This window comes from Portunus trituberculatus, chromosome 9 (assembly GCF_017591435.1).
Source record: "Portunus trituberculatus isolate SZX2019 chromosome 9, ASM1759143v1, whole genome shotgun sequence".
NCBI lineage: Eukaryota > Metazoa > Arthropoda > Malacostraca > Decapoda > Portunidae > Portunus > Portunus trituberculatus.
In genome coordinates this window covers 13204482-13223965 of record NC_059263.1, presented here as the reverse complement: position 1 = coordinate 13223965, position 19484 = coordinate 13204482, and the positions used below count along the sequence as shown (strand labels likewise).

The 19484-nt window shown below is 40.9% G+C and overlaps 1 protein-coding gene across 1 annotated transcript in view; it reads left to right on the top strand.

Moving 5' to 3' along the window:
• The window catches only part of LOC123501426 (leucine-rich PPR motif-containing protein, mitochondrial-like), a 362529-nt gene that overhangs the window by 84068 nt on the left and 258977 nt on the right, over nt 1–19484 (top strand). The window contains exons 8-12 of the mRNA XM_045250254.1: nt 238–451; nt 5445–5666; nt 10358–10486; nt 16891–17063; nt 17585–17746. Coding sequence (XP_045106189.1) covers nt 238–451; nt 5445–5666; nt 10358–10486; nt 16891–17063; nt 17585–17746 — 900 coding nt within the window. The remainder of the gene's footprint in view (nt 1–237; nt 452–5444; nt 5667–10357; nt 10487–16890; nt 17064–17584; nt 17747–19484) is intronic.

Sequence of the window (19484 nt, the reverse complement as noted above, 5' to 3'; positions counted from 1 at the left end):
ATTGAGAAGTAGTGGATATCAACATGATTGAGGTTAGGCAGTTGTATGTATTGGTGAGATGTTTTACTCATATATTCACAATAATGGTTTTCTGAGACTAGATCCTACTTAGTGTTGAAAGACTATAGTAAGGAACATTACCTAATGGATGGAAACATTTGATGGAAAGTTTGAGGTGTTTGGTCTTGGAAATTTACAGCTATATGAAAAGATATAGTGGTTTATTCTATATTCCAGCCAATGATAAAGGTGGTTGAGTACTGCCAAGATCTGAAAGAAAAGGGACTCAATCCACTGGCCTTGGAACAGGCTCTCAATTCTGCTTTGACCAATGGCCGACCTGAAGAGGCCTTGTTTTTGATGCAAGTGATGAAGGATGAGGGGTGTTCCCTGAGGCCCCACTATTTCTGGCCCATCTTCCTTCACTATGGCAGGAATGGTGATGTTCAGAGTAAGTAATTTTTGCAATAATCTAAATGTTTGGTGGTATATTAAGAGAATTATAAAGTGGAACCTTGAGTTATGAGTGCTTTGACTTGGGAATAATCTGAGACTTGAGCAGTCCCTTGGTCAAAAATTGCTTTGACTTGCTGGCAAAAATTAAAGTTACGAGCTAGCTCAAGGAATGCTGCCATTATTTGGTGCAAAGAATGCTCAGCATCCTGCGTCCAATGCATTTTTTTCTGCTGTGGAAGCAAATTTTTTTTTTTCATGTAGGAGGGGAAAACTGGTCGAGGGCAACAAAAATAATCAAATGAAAAGGTCCACTGAGATGCGTTCCTGAACATGGTTGAGATATTTAGCCTAAAAGATAAATGTCTTGAAACCTCCCTCTTAAGTGAGTTCAGATCTTAAATACATGGATCCAAGGTTTAAGGTTCTAGCATAGCCTTTGCAACGGCATTGGATAGAATCATTGTTTCTTCATTCACTGCAATTTGTCCTTTCATCTAAATGTTTTGTTTCTTTCCTTTGGCAGCTGGTAATTATGCACTGTTGTTTTTAACAATCTTTTCTCTGTATGCTGGAAAGTGATCTTGAACCATGTAGCATCAAGATCAAGATCAAGATTAGTCTGGTTATTCGTGTATCAAAAACTTTGACTATTGATACCTATTAATCAGGCAATTCATCCTAACCTTAGCAAAACCTTAAGTTTACCAATTTTTCAATATGAATTTTTTTTTTGAAATTTTGATTTTTACTAACTGTAATAATGTAGAAGATATACTGGAATACCGGCATTTTAGCTTTGGCTTTACCAGTATTACCGGTATCAGAATGGGACAACTGGCGGTGGCAGGGAGGGAGAGGTCAGGAGTCTTAGTTTATAACCACGTGTGTGGACTTTCGAGTACCAGATATTTTTTTGAGTACTGAGGCGAACTTTTGCGTTTGAGCATTGAAGAGTTTGACTTTAAAGATGTTTGAGTATGTAGTGTTCACTGTACAACTGAAGAGAACTTTTTGTATTTAAAAAATTTCATAAAAATATTAAAAGAAAATGGAATAGTGAGTATAGAAAGTTTTAGGTGAAAAAAATTGGTTATTTTTTTAAAGAATACAAAAAATAAACTAACAAATAAACAAAGTTCCTATCATATCTTTCTAAAAGTGATTGTCTGGAAATAAAGTCTGTGAAAGTAAAGAAAAGTAAAACATGTTTTGTTTGAGTTTCTGTAATGCTTCATGCAAATTCTTGAAATTCACAGAATCTCATATATAGGCACTAACATACAACATAAAAAATTTCAAAGCAATTTTGGCATCTCATACACTGGATAGAAACATTTATGGTGAATGAAAGCAACTGAAAAGGCACACACACACATACAAAAGAAAAAGAGAAAAAAAAAAACACTTCCCATCTCTTTTGCCTTCCTTCATCAGCATCTTCTATAAGGCCAAGTCATCTGCTGATCTCTAAGAAAAATTGACTTTTTACATTCTCTTGTCATGTTTTATTGCGATGTTTGAGTTACCGAACTATTGTTCAAAAACATCTATTTTGAGTGAAGCAGCTCCAGTGTGGGTTTATCTGTACTAACTGAGTGCACAATGTACTATCTGTGTAGTACTATGCCTCAGGGTATCGCTGAAACATCTCATTAAAAAATGAGGTCCCACGCACATAGGAAACACTATCTTCAAAATAGAATTAGCTGCATCACAAGTGGAGGAAGGATACACTGCCAGACTATACTGAAAGGGAAGGGTACTGTGAACCTCTAACCTGGTAGAGTGAGAAAGGTCCGAGAGAGCAGCATACCTGGACCGGTGTGTGGAGGACGGTCCGGTAGAGCTGAGGCAACCTTTGGGAGGGGTGAGGTCTGATCCCGTCGGGTGAACGCAGACCTCCCCAGAAGTTACCATCCCCCCCCAAAGTCCGACCCGTCGGGTCGGAGAGGGGGGTCTGGGAGGAGTAAGAGGGGCTCTGGAAGCGGCAAAGACTCCTTCTACCGGAGGGTAGGGAAAGGGTCCCGCGTCATTGCCGTGTAAGATGAGGGTGAGGTCCGGACCCGTAGGGTGGCCGACGACCTCCCATGACGCTGCCATCCCCTCCCAAACTCCGACCCGTCAGGTCGAAGAGGAGGGTCCAGGAGGCGAAGGAGGCCCTACCATGGAGGTGGAAGGGACCACCTCCAACGTGTGATCCAGATAGTGGGCTACGAAGGAGCGGTCCGAAGCCCACTGTCCATGCTCCCGTATCTGGTCCAAGAAGTGGCGAAGGAAAGCCATGGTGGCCGACATGGCCCTAACTTTGTGCCCCTTTGGTGCATGTCCTGGATCCGCCTCCTCTATCACCCCACAGAGGACCTTCGAGATGTGGATCCTGGATAGGGGCTTGTGGGTGTCAGGCCAGATGAACAGACGGGTATGTTGGGGACCGGAAGTCGACCCAACATACCGTCGCAAGGACTCCACAGGGCAGAGGGGGTGGTGGTGATGTCCCTCCATCTACGCCTGGAGCACAATGGGGGCCAAGGAGTGTCCTTCCCTCTCATTTTTGGCCAAGAACTTGGGAGAAGGTGCTAGGGAGACCTGTTGCCCATCCCTGGAGAAGACCAGCCAGGAGGGGTGCTGGATAAGGGTGTGAAGTTGGGAAGCCCTTAAGCCGGAAGCCATGGCCACCAAAAACAGTGCCTTCCACAAGCTCTGTTGAGGGGTAGAATTGGTAAAAGGAGGGCTCCGAAGGAGGGTCTGAATTTTGGACAGAGACCAGAAGATCCTTGGTCTCTTCACAGGAAGACGCTGGTGGAAGTGACCCTTTTTCAGTAAATCCAGGACCCGTCCTCTGATGGTGATGTTAATCCCCAATGACAAGGGGTCCGCCAGAGCAGCTGCATAGGTGGCGACGGTCGGGCAACTCTGCGTCTGACATGGAACATATAGGACAAAAAGTCATAAACAAGAGGTAAAGAAATATAAGAAAAAGGCCGATTGCGGAGAAAAACGGCAAGGTAGGAATAGGCTGGGCCGCTTGAGAGAGAAGACGAAAATGCCAGGAAGGAAGAGGAGAGTGGCACGATGTCCCCCAGCACACCTCCTGACCAGGCACTGGAGCCACCTTCCCTTGGGAGGCCCCATCTCGGCGGAGTAAGACGGCCGACCTGGCGACCTGAGACACCTTCCAATCAGGAGGCACAGGAGCCCACAACTCCGGAAGAACCTCAGGCTCCAACTCCTCCTCTGAAGGGGGGCGTCCGAGACAGGGGACGAATCCACCCTGTACAGCTGAGATGCTGGACTAGAGAGGGGAAGAGGTGTAGCAGGATGAGGGTCAGCCACCAGAGGAGAAGCCGAGGACTGGGCACACGGCAGAGGAGCAGCAGAGGAGAGATGGGCCAAAATCCCCGAGAGGAGCTCGTGAATGTTAGGAGGCAGAGGCTCTGAGGGGGGTCCAGGGGAGTGGAAGGCGGCACCACTGGAGACGGATCCCTGGCCACAGGATCATGAAGTACCGAAGATGGCCCTGGTACCGGCTCCTCCACGACTGAAGAGGGGGGGGAGGAGCAGCCAGCAGAGGACGGGGTGGACGGGACCGCCGTCCGAGAGCCCCGGCCCATGAAAGCCAGGCGGAAGGCTTCGTCCTTCCAGACTGCGTGCTTCCCCTTCCTCTTGGCTGAACACTGCACCGCCTCCCATGATTGGCGCAGCGAAGTGTACTGGAGGCAAAGCTTATCCACCTTGCCCACAGATTGGAGGAATTTCACATTTTCTCGGCACTTCTCACACTTATCAGTGTCAAACAAGAAGTCCTTTGAAACACAAGGACGATGGGGCACACACAAGTCATGGTCATCGCATGAAAACTCGGTATGCGCACCCTTTGCCATCCGAGGAAAACTGGCACTTGGTAGTAGGCATGATGAACTGAAAAGATATCACACGTAAAACACTACCTTATTGCCCCCATCCGGGCTTAGGAGACATACAACACTCGGCAGTGCAAAAGACTGCAAAGTACGTCAAAACGCCATAAAAGTGGCTTAAAAACACTGCACACGCACAGGGAGCCGAACAGCAGAGGCCATGAGCAAACACTATGCCCCACACCGAAAGAAAGGGCCACTAACACACTCGAGAACATTCGAGAACATCTGCCGGCTTCCCCACCATATGGTCACTATAAACACACATAATAAAAGCACCACACTACACTAAAACACACGAAAAGGGCACAGCACAGTGTAATCTGTCCATAAATCCAAGATTCTTGCCAAAAAGCAAGAGGAAAAGCTGAAAAGAAACACCCAGACAAAACACCGGCTCTAAGAGCCGGCGATACAGGCGCAAGCGAGTGTAGGTCCGGCTACCACGAGCGCTGAAACATGGAATGGCGTCTTCTTATCAGGAGAGGGACCTCCCAGAGATAGAAAATGGGATGTAGGGAGGTCGGATATGGGGGTTTGGTTCGTATTGGTAGGGGTGACTGTGCTATTGTAATTGTAGGTAGGGGTTACTGCGCTATTGTGCTGATTCTATTTTGAGGATAGTGTTTCCTATGTGCGTGGGGCCTCATTTTTAATGAGATATTTCAGCGATACCCTGAGGCGTAGTACTACACAGATAGTACATTGTGCACTCAGTTAGTACAGCTAAACCCCCACTGGAGCTGATGGTACCTCAAATTATGTTTTATACAATATTTGTTATTCATAGATACTTTTGTCTTACCTAAATGCATGTAAAAAATATTTTTGTGTTTTTGGGTGGCTGGAATGGATTAATGGCATTTCAGTTAATTTCAATGGGGAAAACTGATTTTAGTTTTGATGAAATTGAGATATCAGGTGTTGTCACAATTAATCAGACTCATAACTGAAGGTACTACTGTATTTTTATTTTATACTTGTAGTGTGAAAATTTCATTGTACTTCATTTGGAATTAGAAATTGATTTTTATTTGAATTTTAGCTTTTACTGTTTTCTTCTGTCTACAGAACTGTATGACACAGCAAAACGCATGTTGTCATTTGGCATTCCTGTCACCATTGAAACTTTACGGCATTACATCCTGCCTGCACTCACAACACAGGGCCAGCTGGATGCCAATGGTGTCATTGGTGGCCTGAAGGAGGCTGGTGTGCCTGTGTCCCTCACTGTCAGTGGAATGGTGGCCTTCCTGCTGGACACACAAAAGTCTGTGGAGGCTGCCACTCTTTGTAAGTCTCTCTCTCTCTCTCTCTCTCTCTCTCTCTCTCTCTCTCTCTCTCTCTCTCTCTCTCTCTCTCTCTCTCTCTCTCTCTCTCTCTCTCTCTCTCTCTCTCTGTATTTACCTAGTTGTAGTTGTAGTTTTACAGGGCCTGGACATTACGCTCATGTGGCCTTTCTCCATATCTATATTTGTCCAACTTTTCTTTAAAGCTTTGCACACTTTTGCTGACATTATATCTTCACTGAGGCTATTCCATGCTGCTATACTTTTTTTTAGATAGATGAATTTTTACCCATCCTTGAAGCATCTTCTCATCCTCAACTTTTTACTATGACATCTTATGCTTCTACTGGTGACTTCATCTCTTGGTAACAGCTCCTCGTTATCTATTACATCCATTCCATTAATTAGTTTGTATACTTTTATTATGTCCCCCTCTCTCTCTTCTCTGCTCTAGTGTTGGTAGATCCAAAGCCCTCAGTCCCTACTTGCATGTCATCCCTCTTAGCTCTGGTATCATCCTTGTTGCCATCATTTGCAGTCTCTAATTTCTCTACATGTTTCTTTTTGTGTGGGAACCATACAGTGATTATTTATATATGAAATCCAATGTTTTTTTATACAGGTAGTCCTCGATTTATACGGTAGATGCGTTCCAAAAGGGAGCGTATAAAGTAAAAATCGTATAAAGTAAGGAATGAATACCAACTCCCCAGACTTTTTTTTTAGTATAAAAGAGGGGACCTGAGCTTTATACAGTACCTGCAGCCCCTTTCCATCAAGCAGCCACGCGATCCTCATGAGCGTGATCCCCAGCACATCCACTTTGTCCCTTAGTTGAACAGCCTCACCCTCCAGGGCGAGGCTCAGGGGCATCTTCGCACCACTACCATCACCACCACCACCACCACCACCACCACCACCACCACCACCACCACCACCACCACCACCACCACCACCACCACCACCACCACTACCACTGCCACCATCATCACCACTGCTACCACCACCATCACCACCACCGCCACCACCACTAGACTTTGAAGGATGTGTTCAAAATAAAGTAATCCTTCACTGTACGTATACATTTTGCATTAAACACATTTCTATTATGCTTATTAATGCTTGTATTAATAAAATTACAAAGACACAAAAATGACTATGAAAAAGGGAAATATTTAAACACAAAATTATTTTATTAGTACAGTACAGGCAACCCCCATTTAACGAAGGTTCACACAACGAAATTTTGCTACAACGAAGGTTTCATTTTACTACCATCTGCTCATTTAATGAATACCAAACTTGCTTTAACAAAGTTTTATCCAGATAATTTTTTCCAAGTTTGAAAGCCCCGCCGTATCACGCAGCCGACAAGCTTTTGAATACACTAGCAAATACTAAGGCCTGCCTCAGGAGAAATCCTGGGACACCTGTAGAATCAAGATCAAGCCTCTCATGGACAACATGCACCACTCACTCCCATAACAGCATCAGCAGCAGCTCGTATTCACTCGCTCAATTTACCACCAAAACGCCCTGCAATGTGGCCTAGCATTCCTAAGAAGACCAGAAAGTCTCTTACTCTTGAAGTGAAGCTGGATATTATTCACAGACACGAGAGAGGCGAGAAAACTATAGCATTGCTTGCCATCATTTTGACTCCATCTATTGTCTCTACTATTTTCAAGTCAGCAGACTATTAAGAAGGCTGGTGAGACTGTATGTTCCTTGCAAGCTAAAAGAACCACCTGAACTCATGACTCTACAATGGATAAAATAGAAAGCCTTGTGGAAATGTGGTACATAAGTTTTGTATGCGGTACAATGATGCGCACTTTGTTTACATTCCACAGGTTGCCGGTTAGTGTCTTTCCCGTTTCACTCTCCCTCCCTTCATAAATTTAAGATCATCAACATTATAATGCTACGTACATACATACATTAGTGTACATTATAATGACTTAAATTTAACTGCCTAAATGTTAAACTTCATAATTTTTACTTTTATTAAACCTTTCACTGTACTATGATGCACTCTCGCTTTGCTTACTCTCAGTGGAAGTTCAAGTCAGGGGTTAAACTTGTTATAATTGGTTCGCTTAACGAAATTTCGCTTAACGAAGTGTTTTTTAGGAACGTAACCCCTTCGTTATACAGGGGTTGCCTGTACCTTCTTCCTTTGTTTTGCTACTTCCTCTGATGTGTCACCATTGTTGTCGTCTGTCTCCGATTCTGTTACTACTTGACTTGGTGTCTTCGGTCTGAAGAAGCTTGTTATTGATTGCTGTTTTTTCTTTTGTTGTTTTTTCTTTGAGAAGAACCTCATAGCTGATTCTGGGATTTTCGTTGCTTTGCGTTTTATGCACCTTACCATGGCTTCGTTTATGCCCAATGCGGCCTGAATAACACTATTTCGCTGGCCTTTTTCTGCCCTGTCCAAGACTTCCAGCATTTCCTCCAGTGTATATGTCTTCCTTGCTCTCTTGGGTGTATCACCGCCAGCTGGAGATGCAGAAGGGCGCTTGGTAGCCATGGTACACACTGGGCACGAGAGAAGGAGATGTTGCCACAACCACGTGTAGGTGAACAATGAGGCTGCTTGGCACGCGGCCAAGGTGAGAGGGATGCGGGTGGTGGGAAACAGTTGGCGGGCGGGAAATTGCCCTGTGAATTTTAACTTTCTTCAAACCGTATAATTCTGAGGAATTCGTACAATGTGATGCATAATCTCTATTTTTGGATACTGTATAACTCTGAATTTGTATAAAGTAAATTTGTATAAATCGAGGACTACCTATAAAGTAAAAGCTCAATTAGTCGGACCCCAAATACTCGGATTTCGTACATACCCAGACGAATTTGGCCAAAAATTTTTTTTTTTTATCTAAAATTCATAAAATAAAGAGGTAATTTATATGTAAATGTTAAGTAGAGCATCTTGTTTTCACTTAAATCACATTAAAAATCATAAAACAAACTATAGGAAATGTAAAACAGTCAAAATAATATTTTTTTAATGGGGGGAACCGTAAAATAGACGCCACAACTCGCTCTCGAGTTCGGACTTTGGTTTGTTTACATCCAGTCATCCACTTGCCGCCATAACACTCACTGGCTCCTGCAATCTCTACTGGAATTCGTCTTCGTCTCAGAAAGTGATGATAATAGGGAAAGCACCCAATATAAGAAAGCAGGGTTAGAAAGAAAGCGAGTGCAGTATGGGAGATCGGAAAAACTTGAGGAAGCTGTAATGAAGTGGCATCGGCAACAGGTGGGTGTTGGGGTTGCTGTTAGAGGGATTGAGATTAAGAATGCTGCAAAAAGGTTAAGTACACCCTCTACTGCAACTAATTGCAGTAGAGGGTGTAAAATGAATGACAGTGAAGTAAGGTACAAAAAAAAAGATTAAAAAAAATTATAAAAAGGGTAAAAATGGGTCATTATCGCACATAGTCGGACAAATACCTTACTCGGACTGGTTTCCCCCCATAAGATCCGACTAATTGAAGTTTTACTGTATATGCAATTCAAAAGTGTCTCCAATGGCAGTTTTTTTTTTTTACAATTTGTCGAAACAATATAAGAAAAAAAAAATCAATAAAAAATCATTGAAGCTTGTCAAGGAAAGCCCCCCACCTTTTTTTTTTTTTTTTTTTCTCTCGTATAGTGCCTGTAGGCATACTTGAAGAGTATATGTGGAAAGCTCTGTTCAGCTTCCACCCTTTAGTGGCACAGGAAATTTTATTTATAGTGGTACCCATATTAGGGCCCATGTCACCACTCAAGTGCATCTCTGGTGTAACCACCTAGAATCTGGGTATCATGGTGACATGCAGGTAACTTTAAACCACTCAACAAATGACATAACTTCAAAGCGGTATGTGGTGGGATTTGAACATATGTGTGGACGTCTTCCCGATCCCATGATTTTGTCATAGAAAAGTTTTATGTTCTTCTCAAGGAAAAAAAAAAAAAAACAAGATAATATAGTTTTTTTTTTACATGTATTAAAAAGAAAATATGGCAACAAGACGACTTTTTTTCATATAATTTTTATAACACTAAAAACAAAATAAGCTTCATATTATTTATCAATTAGTGTTTAATCTCTAAAGAACAGTGATAATATTGCTAATATAAGCAAGACTGGTGTGAGAAATGAAAATGCCTAACCACAGGGCTATATAGAATTATATAAACAAGTTGTTTGACCATCTACACTTACTGTTTATTGGAACTTTACTATATAATCCAGTTTCTTTTAATAGTAAGATTAAAATGTGATGTATGTGAAAACTGTTGTATGACCAACTAATGGGTCACATTGCAACATTAGATAGTTACTGATGACCCACTCATGGGTCATATCACAGGGAATGTGTTAAAATTTGGAAAAAAAAGTATTGAATTTTATTTTTTAGAATCGAAGAAAAGTCGTGATTCTGTCATCTTGAAACTCCACAAATAATGCCACATAGTTTAGTGTGTCATGTATATATGGTGTATAGGTGTTTGCATCTTGTTATCTTGTCAGAAGAAGTATTACTCCATTCCCTTACATGGTTTCCAAAGGGCTGTTCACCTATCAGCTTATGCATAGTGTATTGCTTTTGAGTGAAGGAATCATTGTTTATTAACTGCTCAAACACATTTGACCACCATGGACACATCAAAATTGTGATCTTTTCCTTTCAGTATCAAGGTATCGTGTTCGTGTGAGGTCTGTGCTTCGTAGGGACCTGGCAGACATTTACATGAAATCTGGAGAGACTCCTGCTGTAGTGTCCATATTGGGCCAAATGCTGAACCATTCTCAGGATTCAGGTAGGTTTTTATTTAAACATATTTTCCTATGCAGCATGCAATATGCTTCCTTAACTCCTTCAACAGGAGTATGCATATTTTGCATCATAGTGACATATCTGAGGATGCGCATTGCGCATGCTGCATCATAGCTGTGTTCTGCTCATGTTTTTTTTTTTTTCCCTTGATACTGTAAGAGATCTTTCAGAATGTGGATCATATATGATGGAATGGCTTACTTGACTTTCATTATTATTGCAAAGGAGTATGATTTGCTTATACCAGGATAGACACAGATGTGCCCTCCTGGCAATACCTAATTTTATTTATTTTTCTGTGGAACCAATGTGTAAATATAGGACTTACTGTAATCAGTTTACCATAAAAATTAAGCACCATCAGCTGTTTTCTGTTATTTGTCATCTTCAGAAAATTCCTGAGCAGCCAAACTATAATTATTGTTATTTTTTTCTCTAAAATTTGCATGTGTTTGTCATGATACATAGTATGAAAAATCACTTACAATTATCATTATTTCTGTTGAGAAAGAGAGAGAGAGAGAGATGCTTATATGAGTTGGATACCCCACCAGCCTTGATGCAGTGTTGGAGCTGTTTTCCTATTGCCTGGTGTGAAGAGGTTAAGGGAGTTTGAAGAGACCAAGAAATTATGAAAAATATGACTTCCTGTGAAAACAATATGTGGTAGACATACACATTGGCTGTTTTTTCACAAAGATTTATTGTGAAATATACAATAGTTTACATTTAGATCCCATTTAAAGGTCCTGTACTCAACTATGTTTATTTACATCACTTGTTTTTCCCAAAAACTATGAAAAAAAAGACAAAACCTTTTTATTTCTTTTGCTGAGTATATGGTAACACCAAAAGCAAGTGTTTGATGTGCTGACAGGTTTTCTATTTTGCTCAAAAAATAATTAGTGCCTGTGTAGTTCTGAAGGAGGATGAATGCAGCATCTTGTGACCTGTGTTTCACTCACTAGTCATTTCACCACAGTTTATTTACCCACTGTATCCTGTTTTTTTGCCTGCTGTCAGTCGTGTCTTTCACAGCCTGATGTAGACATGGCCTGTGATGGCTTCTAACTTTAAGCATCAAACTTAGCAGCAATGAGGAGACATGGGTATGTTTGTGATTACTAATAAAAAAAAATCATAATTTATGGCTGTGAACACGTAATCATAATCAACTAACAATCAAAATTTACTGTGATGTGATAATCATAATCAAATCATAGTCAAATTTTTTTTTATAATAACCATTGATTAAAATGTAATTATTGTGATTATTTATTTGTAATTTCCATGAAACACTTTACTTCCAAGTCTGTATGTTTTGAAACCATTGGCACCATCTCATCTTTTTGCTTGCTTGTCTACCATGATATAGGGGAAGGTGGGGTGAAGTGTGTCAAGTGTCTATACAGGTGTGGCAGGGTAAATCAAATGCAGAGAGTCAATTTCTTGGCGTTTACTCATTGGAGCCACGAATACAAGTTCTTCCTCTTAAGCGCCATTCCTTCGCTCTCCCAGGACCCTCATCAAAAACAAACCCCCGAAAACAACTGACGATAGAGAAGCGCGAGGCGCATTATGAATGTTAACAGACTCCCTTCTCTTTAAACAAAAAAAAAAAAAAATCAAAGTACTTTCACAAAAAGAAATGAGGCAAATACTAACTGAAAAACAAAACAATGCAATTGAGCAATCTCTTACTATTATCTTAACATACATATATGTAATCACATTACATACACAAAGATCCATTTTCAAAAACTCTAGCTATTTTCAATGGATTGACTCCTTTTAGTGAGCACATCTGCTAGCTGTGCTTTTGATTCTAACCAGAAAATCTTTACTTCCTCATTTTGTATCATTTCTTTGAGAATAGCTAGATCAATTCTTAATCTCTTTTCTGACACACTCTTTACTGAGTACACATTATCAAAAAGTGAATGATTGTCAACATAGAGCTCCACTGTCATTTTGCTTTCCCTGTTGTACAATATCTGAGACAACATGTGTCCTAGATAAAAGGCCATATCTACTGCCTCCACAGCTGCTAGTGTTTCTGAGGCCAGGGTACTCTTAACAACTCTTCTTATTTTCTTGGCCTCCCAGTATAAAGGACAACTATTTCCATTCTCTCCAACAAGAAAAATCACAAAACCTCCAGCACTACTGAATCCATCAGGAAGATTAGCATGTGAAGCATCACTGTACACAGCCAACTTGCACTTGGTAACATCACCTAAACATGGGAAGTACATTGAGCTCTTAAAAGTACAGGCTTTTCTTAGACACTTGTTTGCCTCAAGCAAATCTTCTACTTTGGGTGTGTTTACTTTACAACTAAGTTCCAATACATCATATGACAAATCAGGTCTTGAGTTGGTACATAACCACCCTAGTTGGCCTACTAGACTCCGAAAATTCTCCTTTTCTTCTTCATTACACTCCACATTCTTATTAAGTCCTCTCATGGCACTCACATTAACACAGTCTAAAGTCTTGCAGTACTCATTTTGGTGAAGTGTTACACCAAGTTCATTTTGTACAACATTCATTCCTATGTATCTGAAAACAGTGTCATTTTGTTCCCTAACTTGAAAATGCCTCCTGATCTGAGCAATGACAATATTTTCAAATCTCTCAGTTCCTCCCCACAAAAAAATCATCTACATGCATCAAAAACATTCCACACAGTTTTCCTTCACAATGCCAATAGAATGCTGCAGGGTCAGTTTTCACCTGAATACACCCCGTCTTTAACAAGAAACTCTTCACTGTTAGATACCAATTCCTAGCAGCATCATTAAGGCCATAGACACATTTTTTCAATTTCCATAGCAAACTGTCATCACAACCAGCCTCATCAGGGGGAACAAGATACACTTCTCGCTCAAGGTGTTCACTTTGTAGGAATGCAGCTTTAATGTCAATGGAATTCACTGCCCATCCTTTGGATGACAATATAGCCATGAATGATCTCAACACTTCCTTACTCACTGTTGGTGAATCTGACTGAACCTTTTCTTTTTCTTCAAAACCTCTGGCAACCAGCCGTGCTTTCATTTTCTTTTTTCCTTCATTGGTTTCTTTTTCTGTCACCACCCATCGAGTAGATAATGCCTTTTGACCTTTGTTTGGCACCTCCTCAAACACACCAAATCTCTTCCAGCTCTTCAGTTCATCATCTTTTGCTTTATCAAGTTCAGTCTGTTTTACATTTTCACAAGCCATCACTATTTCATTGGGTTCTTGCACTTCATCTCTTTCCACAACTGGTGTCCATTCTTCAACATCACTATTCCAATCAATGGCTGATACATGTCCATTTTCATACTCAATATTCCTCCAGCTACTATATTTTCCAGTAGCTTTTCCAGCACGACTGTGTACAGTAACTGTCTGCCACTCATCTGAGTTCTTAGGTAGGAATTTCACTCTCTGTCCAATCTTAGGAACACTTTTCAAGCTTACACTGTCCTTGGGTGTGTTCACAACTGAAGACTGGTCCACTTTTTCCTCTTCCACTGTTTCACTACCACTTACATCTTTTCCATATTTTCCACTGGATTTACTACTGCCTCAATCTCTTTCTTGTCACTTCTGATTTTGTCTTCATTTTCCTTTTTATGCCTTAACATACCCAGTAGTGCACTCCTCCCTTCTGCAGTGTCTCTTTCAAACCGGTATGGCATCTCTTGAACGTGTGTTTCATGTGCTCTCACAATATTGGATCCATACTTCAAGATTACTGTCTTACCATCTTGACCAATAACTGTGGCTGGGCCTTTCCATTCCTTTTGTTCATCTCTCTTAAAGTAGACATGGGCTCCACTTTTATGGACTTTACCACTGGATCTCACTTTGTGCCTTAGTGCTCGTCGTATCTTCTCTGAAGTCTCAGCAGCAATGAAAGCTTTCCTGGCAGAGTGACTGGCATTGAGATGTTTAGCTACCACTTCACTTGTTGTTGTACCTTCAAGTGCCGGAAGCTCGTCACTCAAAGTACACGGTAGATTAGGGTTACGCCCGTACACGAGTTGATATGGGCTGAAACCAGCTACCATCTGAAGACAGTTTTTTGCATTAACTGCCCATGCTAAGGCCACCTTTAAAGACAAGTCTGGTTGCTCTGCTATTATTTTGTTGACCATTTCATCTATGACTGCATGATTTCGCTCACACAGGCCATTGCTGAAGGGAGAATGTGCTGCTGTATGCATTATGCAAATGTTCATGTTCTCACACATATCTAGGAATGTACTATTGGCGAACTCTCCACCGTTGTCGCACAAAAATTTCCTAGGGGCTCCTAAACCAGATCCCAACCATGTCTCAATAAGCTTCTCTACAATCTCCTTTGGCTCTTTACTTCTTGTTACACACGATTTTGAGAACCTTGTTGCCATGTCCACCATATGTAGGAAATATATATCTCCTTTCTTGTATTCCTTCAGGTCTATAGCCACAACTTCATTGAATTCCTTTGCCATGTTTACACTAACAACTGGCCTGGATGGTGTTTTCTTATACTTCATGCATATCTCACAAGCATCTGACACTTCTTCAGCATATACATTGCAAATTTCATCTTCAACACCTGCATCCTTCAATAACTGAATCAGTCTCTTACTTGTGGGATGACCAAACTGCTGATGTAGTTTTTCAATCTTCTTTCTCTTTTCCTTTTCATCATTACCCAAAGTTAGCATTATTTCCTGTGTTATCTTCCAGGTTTCTTTCTTGTCCCTTATTGGAAGATAGTAATGTCCTGAGGGTGTGCAACTCAAATCTACAGTTTTTCCATGAATGATGGCAGTATCATTTTCTAGGTCTATTTTCATCTGTGCTCTTTTCATTGCCTTCTTACTAAACAAAAGTGGTATAGAGCAATCCACTACATCAGACGTTACACTTGCTCTGTTACCTATGATGTTCACAGGAAATTTTACCTTTTTCATTGATTTGTACTCAACTCCATCTCCAAACCTGAATACTGTTCCACTTTCTTGCTCTTCTATCTTCGATTTTTCTTCCTCTGACAAAGTCTGTGTGTATGATTCCAACCAGTCAATGCCACACACTGTAGTATTGCAGGCAGTGTCTAGAATGGCATAACTAACAGACTCTGCCATTAACACTGGCATCACTGTAGAATTCTCAACAACAGCATATGACTCTGCCTCTTTGTACTCATCTTCAGTATAATTGGTTACATACACACTTCTTGTACATGCTGGGGACAAATGATACTCTGAGCCACATATGAAACACTTTCTAACATTACCAAACCTGTCAGCACTGTTTTTCTGTCCACTTCTCTCACTTCTATAACCCATACTTCCTCTAGCTCTAATTCCTCCACGTCCTCTTCTCCTTGTGACCACATTGACATCCTCTGTGTTGAACACCGGTTCAGATTTCACTACAACTGCAGGAGGCTCACTGACACTGTTCCCAGACCCGGCACCTAAGGACAGCACTTCTTGACTACCAAAGAATTTCTTGAGGGCTTTCTGCATAGAATCAAACATTTCATCTGGCTCACTGAAAGACACTGCTGTCAACACTATCTGTTTGTCTTTAACTTCTAGTCCGGCACAGTCCAACAGCTTGAATGCCAAAATACACTTTGGTATACTCACTTTGTACTTCTCCAAAGCCGAATTCCTCTTCACAAACTCCAAGATATACTGCTCCATAGTACCTTCCTTTCCTTTCTTGTAGCTGTCGAACCTCGTCCACGCCTCATACGCAGCTGACATCTCATCCTTTTTTGTACCATTTGTCCAGATGTCTCAACAAAACCTCCACTCCATCATCCTTCGCCAAATCATCAATGTTAACTTCCTCAAAAATCTTGCCTCTCACCTCACTTCCTTCTGGGAATGCCAAGGCGACGGTCACAGCTTGTTTCTTCTTCTCAACATTAGTGACAAGCTGCCATCCCCTTAATTCCTGCTTCCACCGGTCATAGGTCTTGTCCCCCTCCAAATCTTGGGACCAACGCTCGCCCGCCGTTGTCGCCCATGTTTACCTCGTCTTCTTTCTTCCTTGTTTTCGAGTGTCGCCTTCACCCTGCCACGCAACTACGCTCTGCTACCATTTGTCAAGTGTCTATACAGGTGTGGCAGGGTAAATCAAATGCAGAGAGTCAATTTCTTGGCGTTTACTCATTGGAGCCACGGATACAAGTTCTTCCTCTTAAGCGCCATTCCTTCGCTCTCCCAGGACCCTCATCAAAACAAACCCCCGAAAACAACTGACGATAGAGAAGCGCGAGGCGCGCATTATGAATGTTAACACACACACACACACACACACACACACACACACACACACACACACACACACACACACACACACACACACACACACACACAGCAAATGCAGATAGAGATGACAAGGAGGCCCAGAAAGTAGCACACGAAGATGGAGAAAGTATTCCCAGAGAAGAAGGGCTGCAGGAGCAACAGCACCAGGACATAGCTGCTCTGTTCCTTCTAGATGTTGCAATCCAAAGTCAGAGGAACAAGAGGCCAGAGAAGCTCCTGGCTGTCCTGCAGGTAAAGAGAATATCACTTGGTTTGGAATATTACACAATTAGTAGTAGTAACTGGGTGTTCAGATTAATTTCTTTATTTTTATATGAGGCAAAAGCTGGTCATAGGGAACATAAAATTAAAAAAAAGGCCCACTTAGTTGCCAGTTCCCTTGCATGTCTAAGAGAATTAAGGCAGGTTCACACATGCCAATTTGCAACTGAAACTGCAAGCAGGTAGAGTTTCCAACTAAATATTGGTGCCTAGCAACTGGAAAAACCAGTTGTAAAACAAGACCAACAAGAGTAATAGTAGTAGTAGTAGTAGTAGTAGTATACTAGTAAATTTGTGTAAGGGGAAAAGCTTATACATTCCCTGAGTAATAGTACTGATTCTCCAATAGTGATCAAGTGAAAGTTGTTCAAAATTTGCTGAGTATTTTTTTCCAGTTTGTTAGTAAAACTATTGATTTTTCTACACCTCTCTCCTCTCAAGTAAAACTAATCTAAATTTTCTAAATTTCTTACCCTCAAATGCACACACAGGAGATGGAGCGTCGTGGGATTGGCATTAGTATGGAGGGAGGAGATGCTTTGAGGAAACGTCTTGATCTCAGTGTTGATACAGCCATCCTGGAAGCCTTGGATAAAGTGTGTTCAGGGAACCTCACCTTCCAACCTCTGCCCAGAGAGCCTCAGGAACCTTATGTTAGTATGCATCTGTTTCCTTTCCCCTTTAGTTGTTGTGGTATTATAACACAGATCACTCACTCATTCTCCTACCACTCTCATCATCCCTTGTTAACATTCTGACCAATGTGAAATATTGGTTAGCTATTCAGAAATGCTTTACTCTATCACTACAATCATTTTCAAAGGTTGAAGATATGATTAGTCAGATTTGTAATACTACTCCATTTATTAATGTGAAAATCATATTAATTTGTCATTGAAATTGTAAAAATTCTTTTCAAAGCCTGTATAGCTTCAATCAAAGACTTTAAAGTAATGGAAGTATGGCATAGAAGTGTTTCAAAATATGGTCGACTTTTTTTAATCTTTTTATGCAAGAGGGAAACTAGCCAAGGGCAACAAAACTTTAATAAAAAGGCCCACTGGAATGCAAGTTCCTTAAAAGATTAGTAAAGAATTAGCCAAAAGACGGGAACAAATGTTTTGAAACCTCCCTCTTTAAAGAAGTCAAGTCATTGGAAGATAGAAATACAGAAGCAGGCAGGAAGTTCCAGAGTTTACCAGAGAAAGGTATGAATGATTGAGAGTACTGGTTAACTCTTGTGTTAGAGAGTTGGATAGAATAGGGGTAAGAGGAAGAAGAAAGCCTTGTGTAGCAAGGCTGCAACAGGAGGGGAGGCATGCAGTTAGCAAGATTAGTAGAGCAGTCAGCATGAAAATAGCAATAAAAGGTAAAAAAATAGATGCAACATTTCAGCAGTGAGAAAGAGACTGAAGACAGTCCGTCAGAGGAGGGGAGTTGATGAGACGAAAAAACTTCTGATTCCACCCTATCTATAATAAAACTGTGTGAGTGGAAGTTTTACTGGAAGGTCAAGGATAAGAGAATGAGGAAGTGGTATCTGACAAGGAAAGAATAAGAGAAGTCAGTATTGTATGTAGAAACAGTAAATGGTCAGTAGCATTCTCAAACATAAATGGTATAATATCAATGTTACAGGAAGTCAATAACTGCATTAAGATAAAGCAGTCACACATCATGGGCATAGCAGAAACTAAACTAAATGAGCCAGCAGAAAATATTAATATTGTTGATGGAAATTATAATGTGTGGTTAAGATCTAGGAATAGTCAGAAAGGAGGAGGAAGAGTGATGGTACTGACCAAGAAGAATATAGCAGTGGAAAATGTAGAGATGGGTGAAGGTATGGCAGAAGTAATCAAAATTAAGATAAAAGAAGAGGGAAAAGGAAAAACAGAGATGTTGCAGTAGCATATATACCACTAAAAACTAATGCATGGAGTCAAAGAAGTGTATAAAGAGATGTTGAGTGATATGGTTAATTATTTAAAAAAATATTGCAAGAAAGCAGGAATATAACACTTATGGGCGACTTCAACTGCAAAGAGGTATGCTGGGAAAACTGGACCACACAAGGAGGAAAAAGAGTCATGGGGATATACACTACTAAACTTGATGATGATTAACACTATGACATAGTTGATTAGAGAAACTACAAGAGTTGCAGGAAATGAGGAGGCATTGAGGCTAGTCCCATTGTTTATGAGATTGAAGTCATTGAAAAAATAAAGTACAGGCAAACCTTGCATAATGAATGGGTTAGGCTCCCAAAAAAGTGATCATTAAGCAAAAATTTGTTGTACAGGGTCCTAGGTTAAGTGAAAAAAAATGAAAAATAAAGTAAAATAAAATGTAATAAAAATCCGAACGCGTTGTATTCAGACGTGGCAG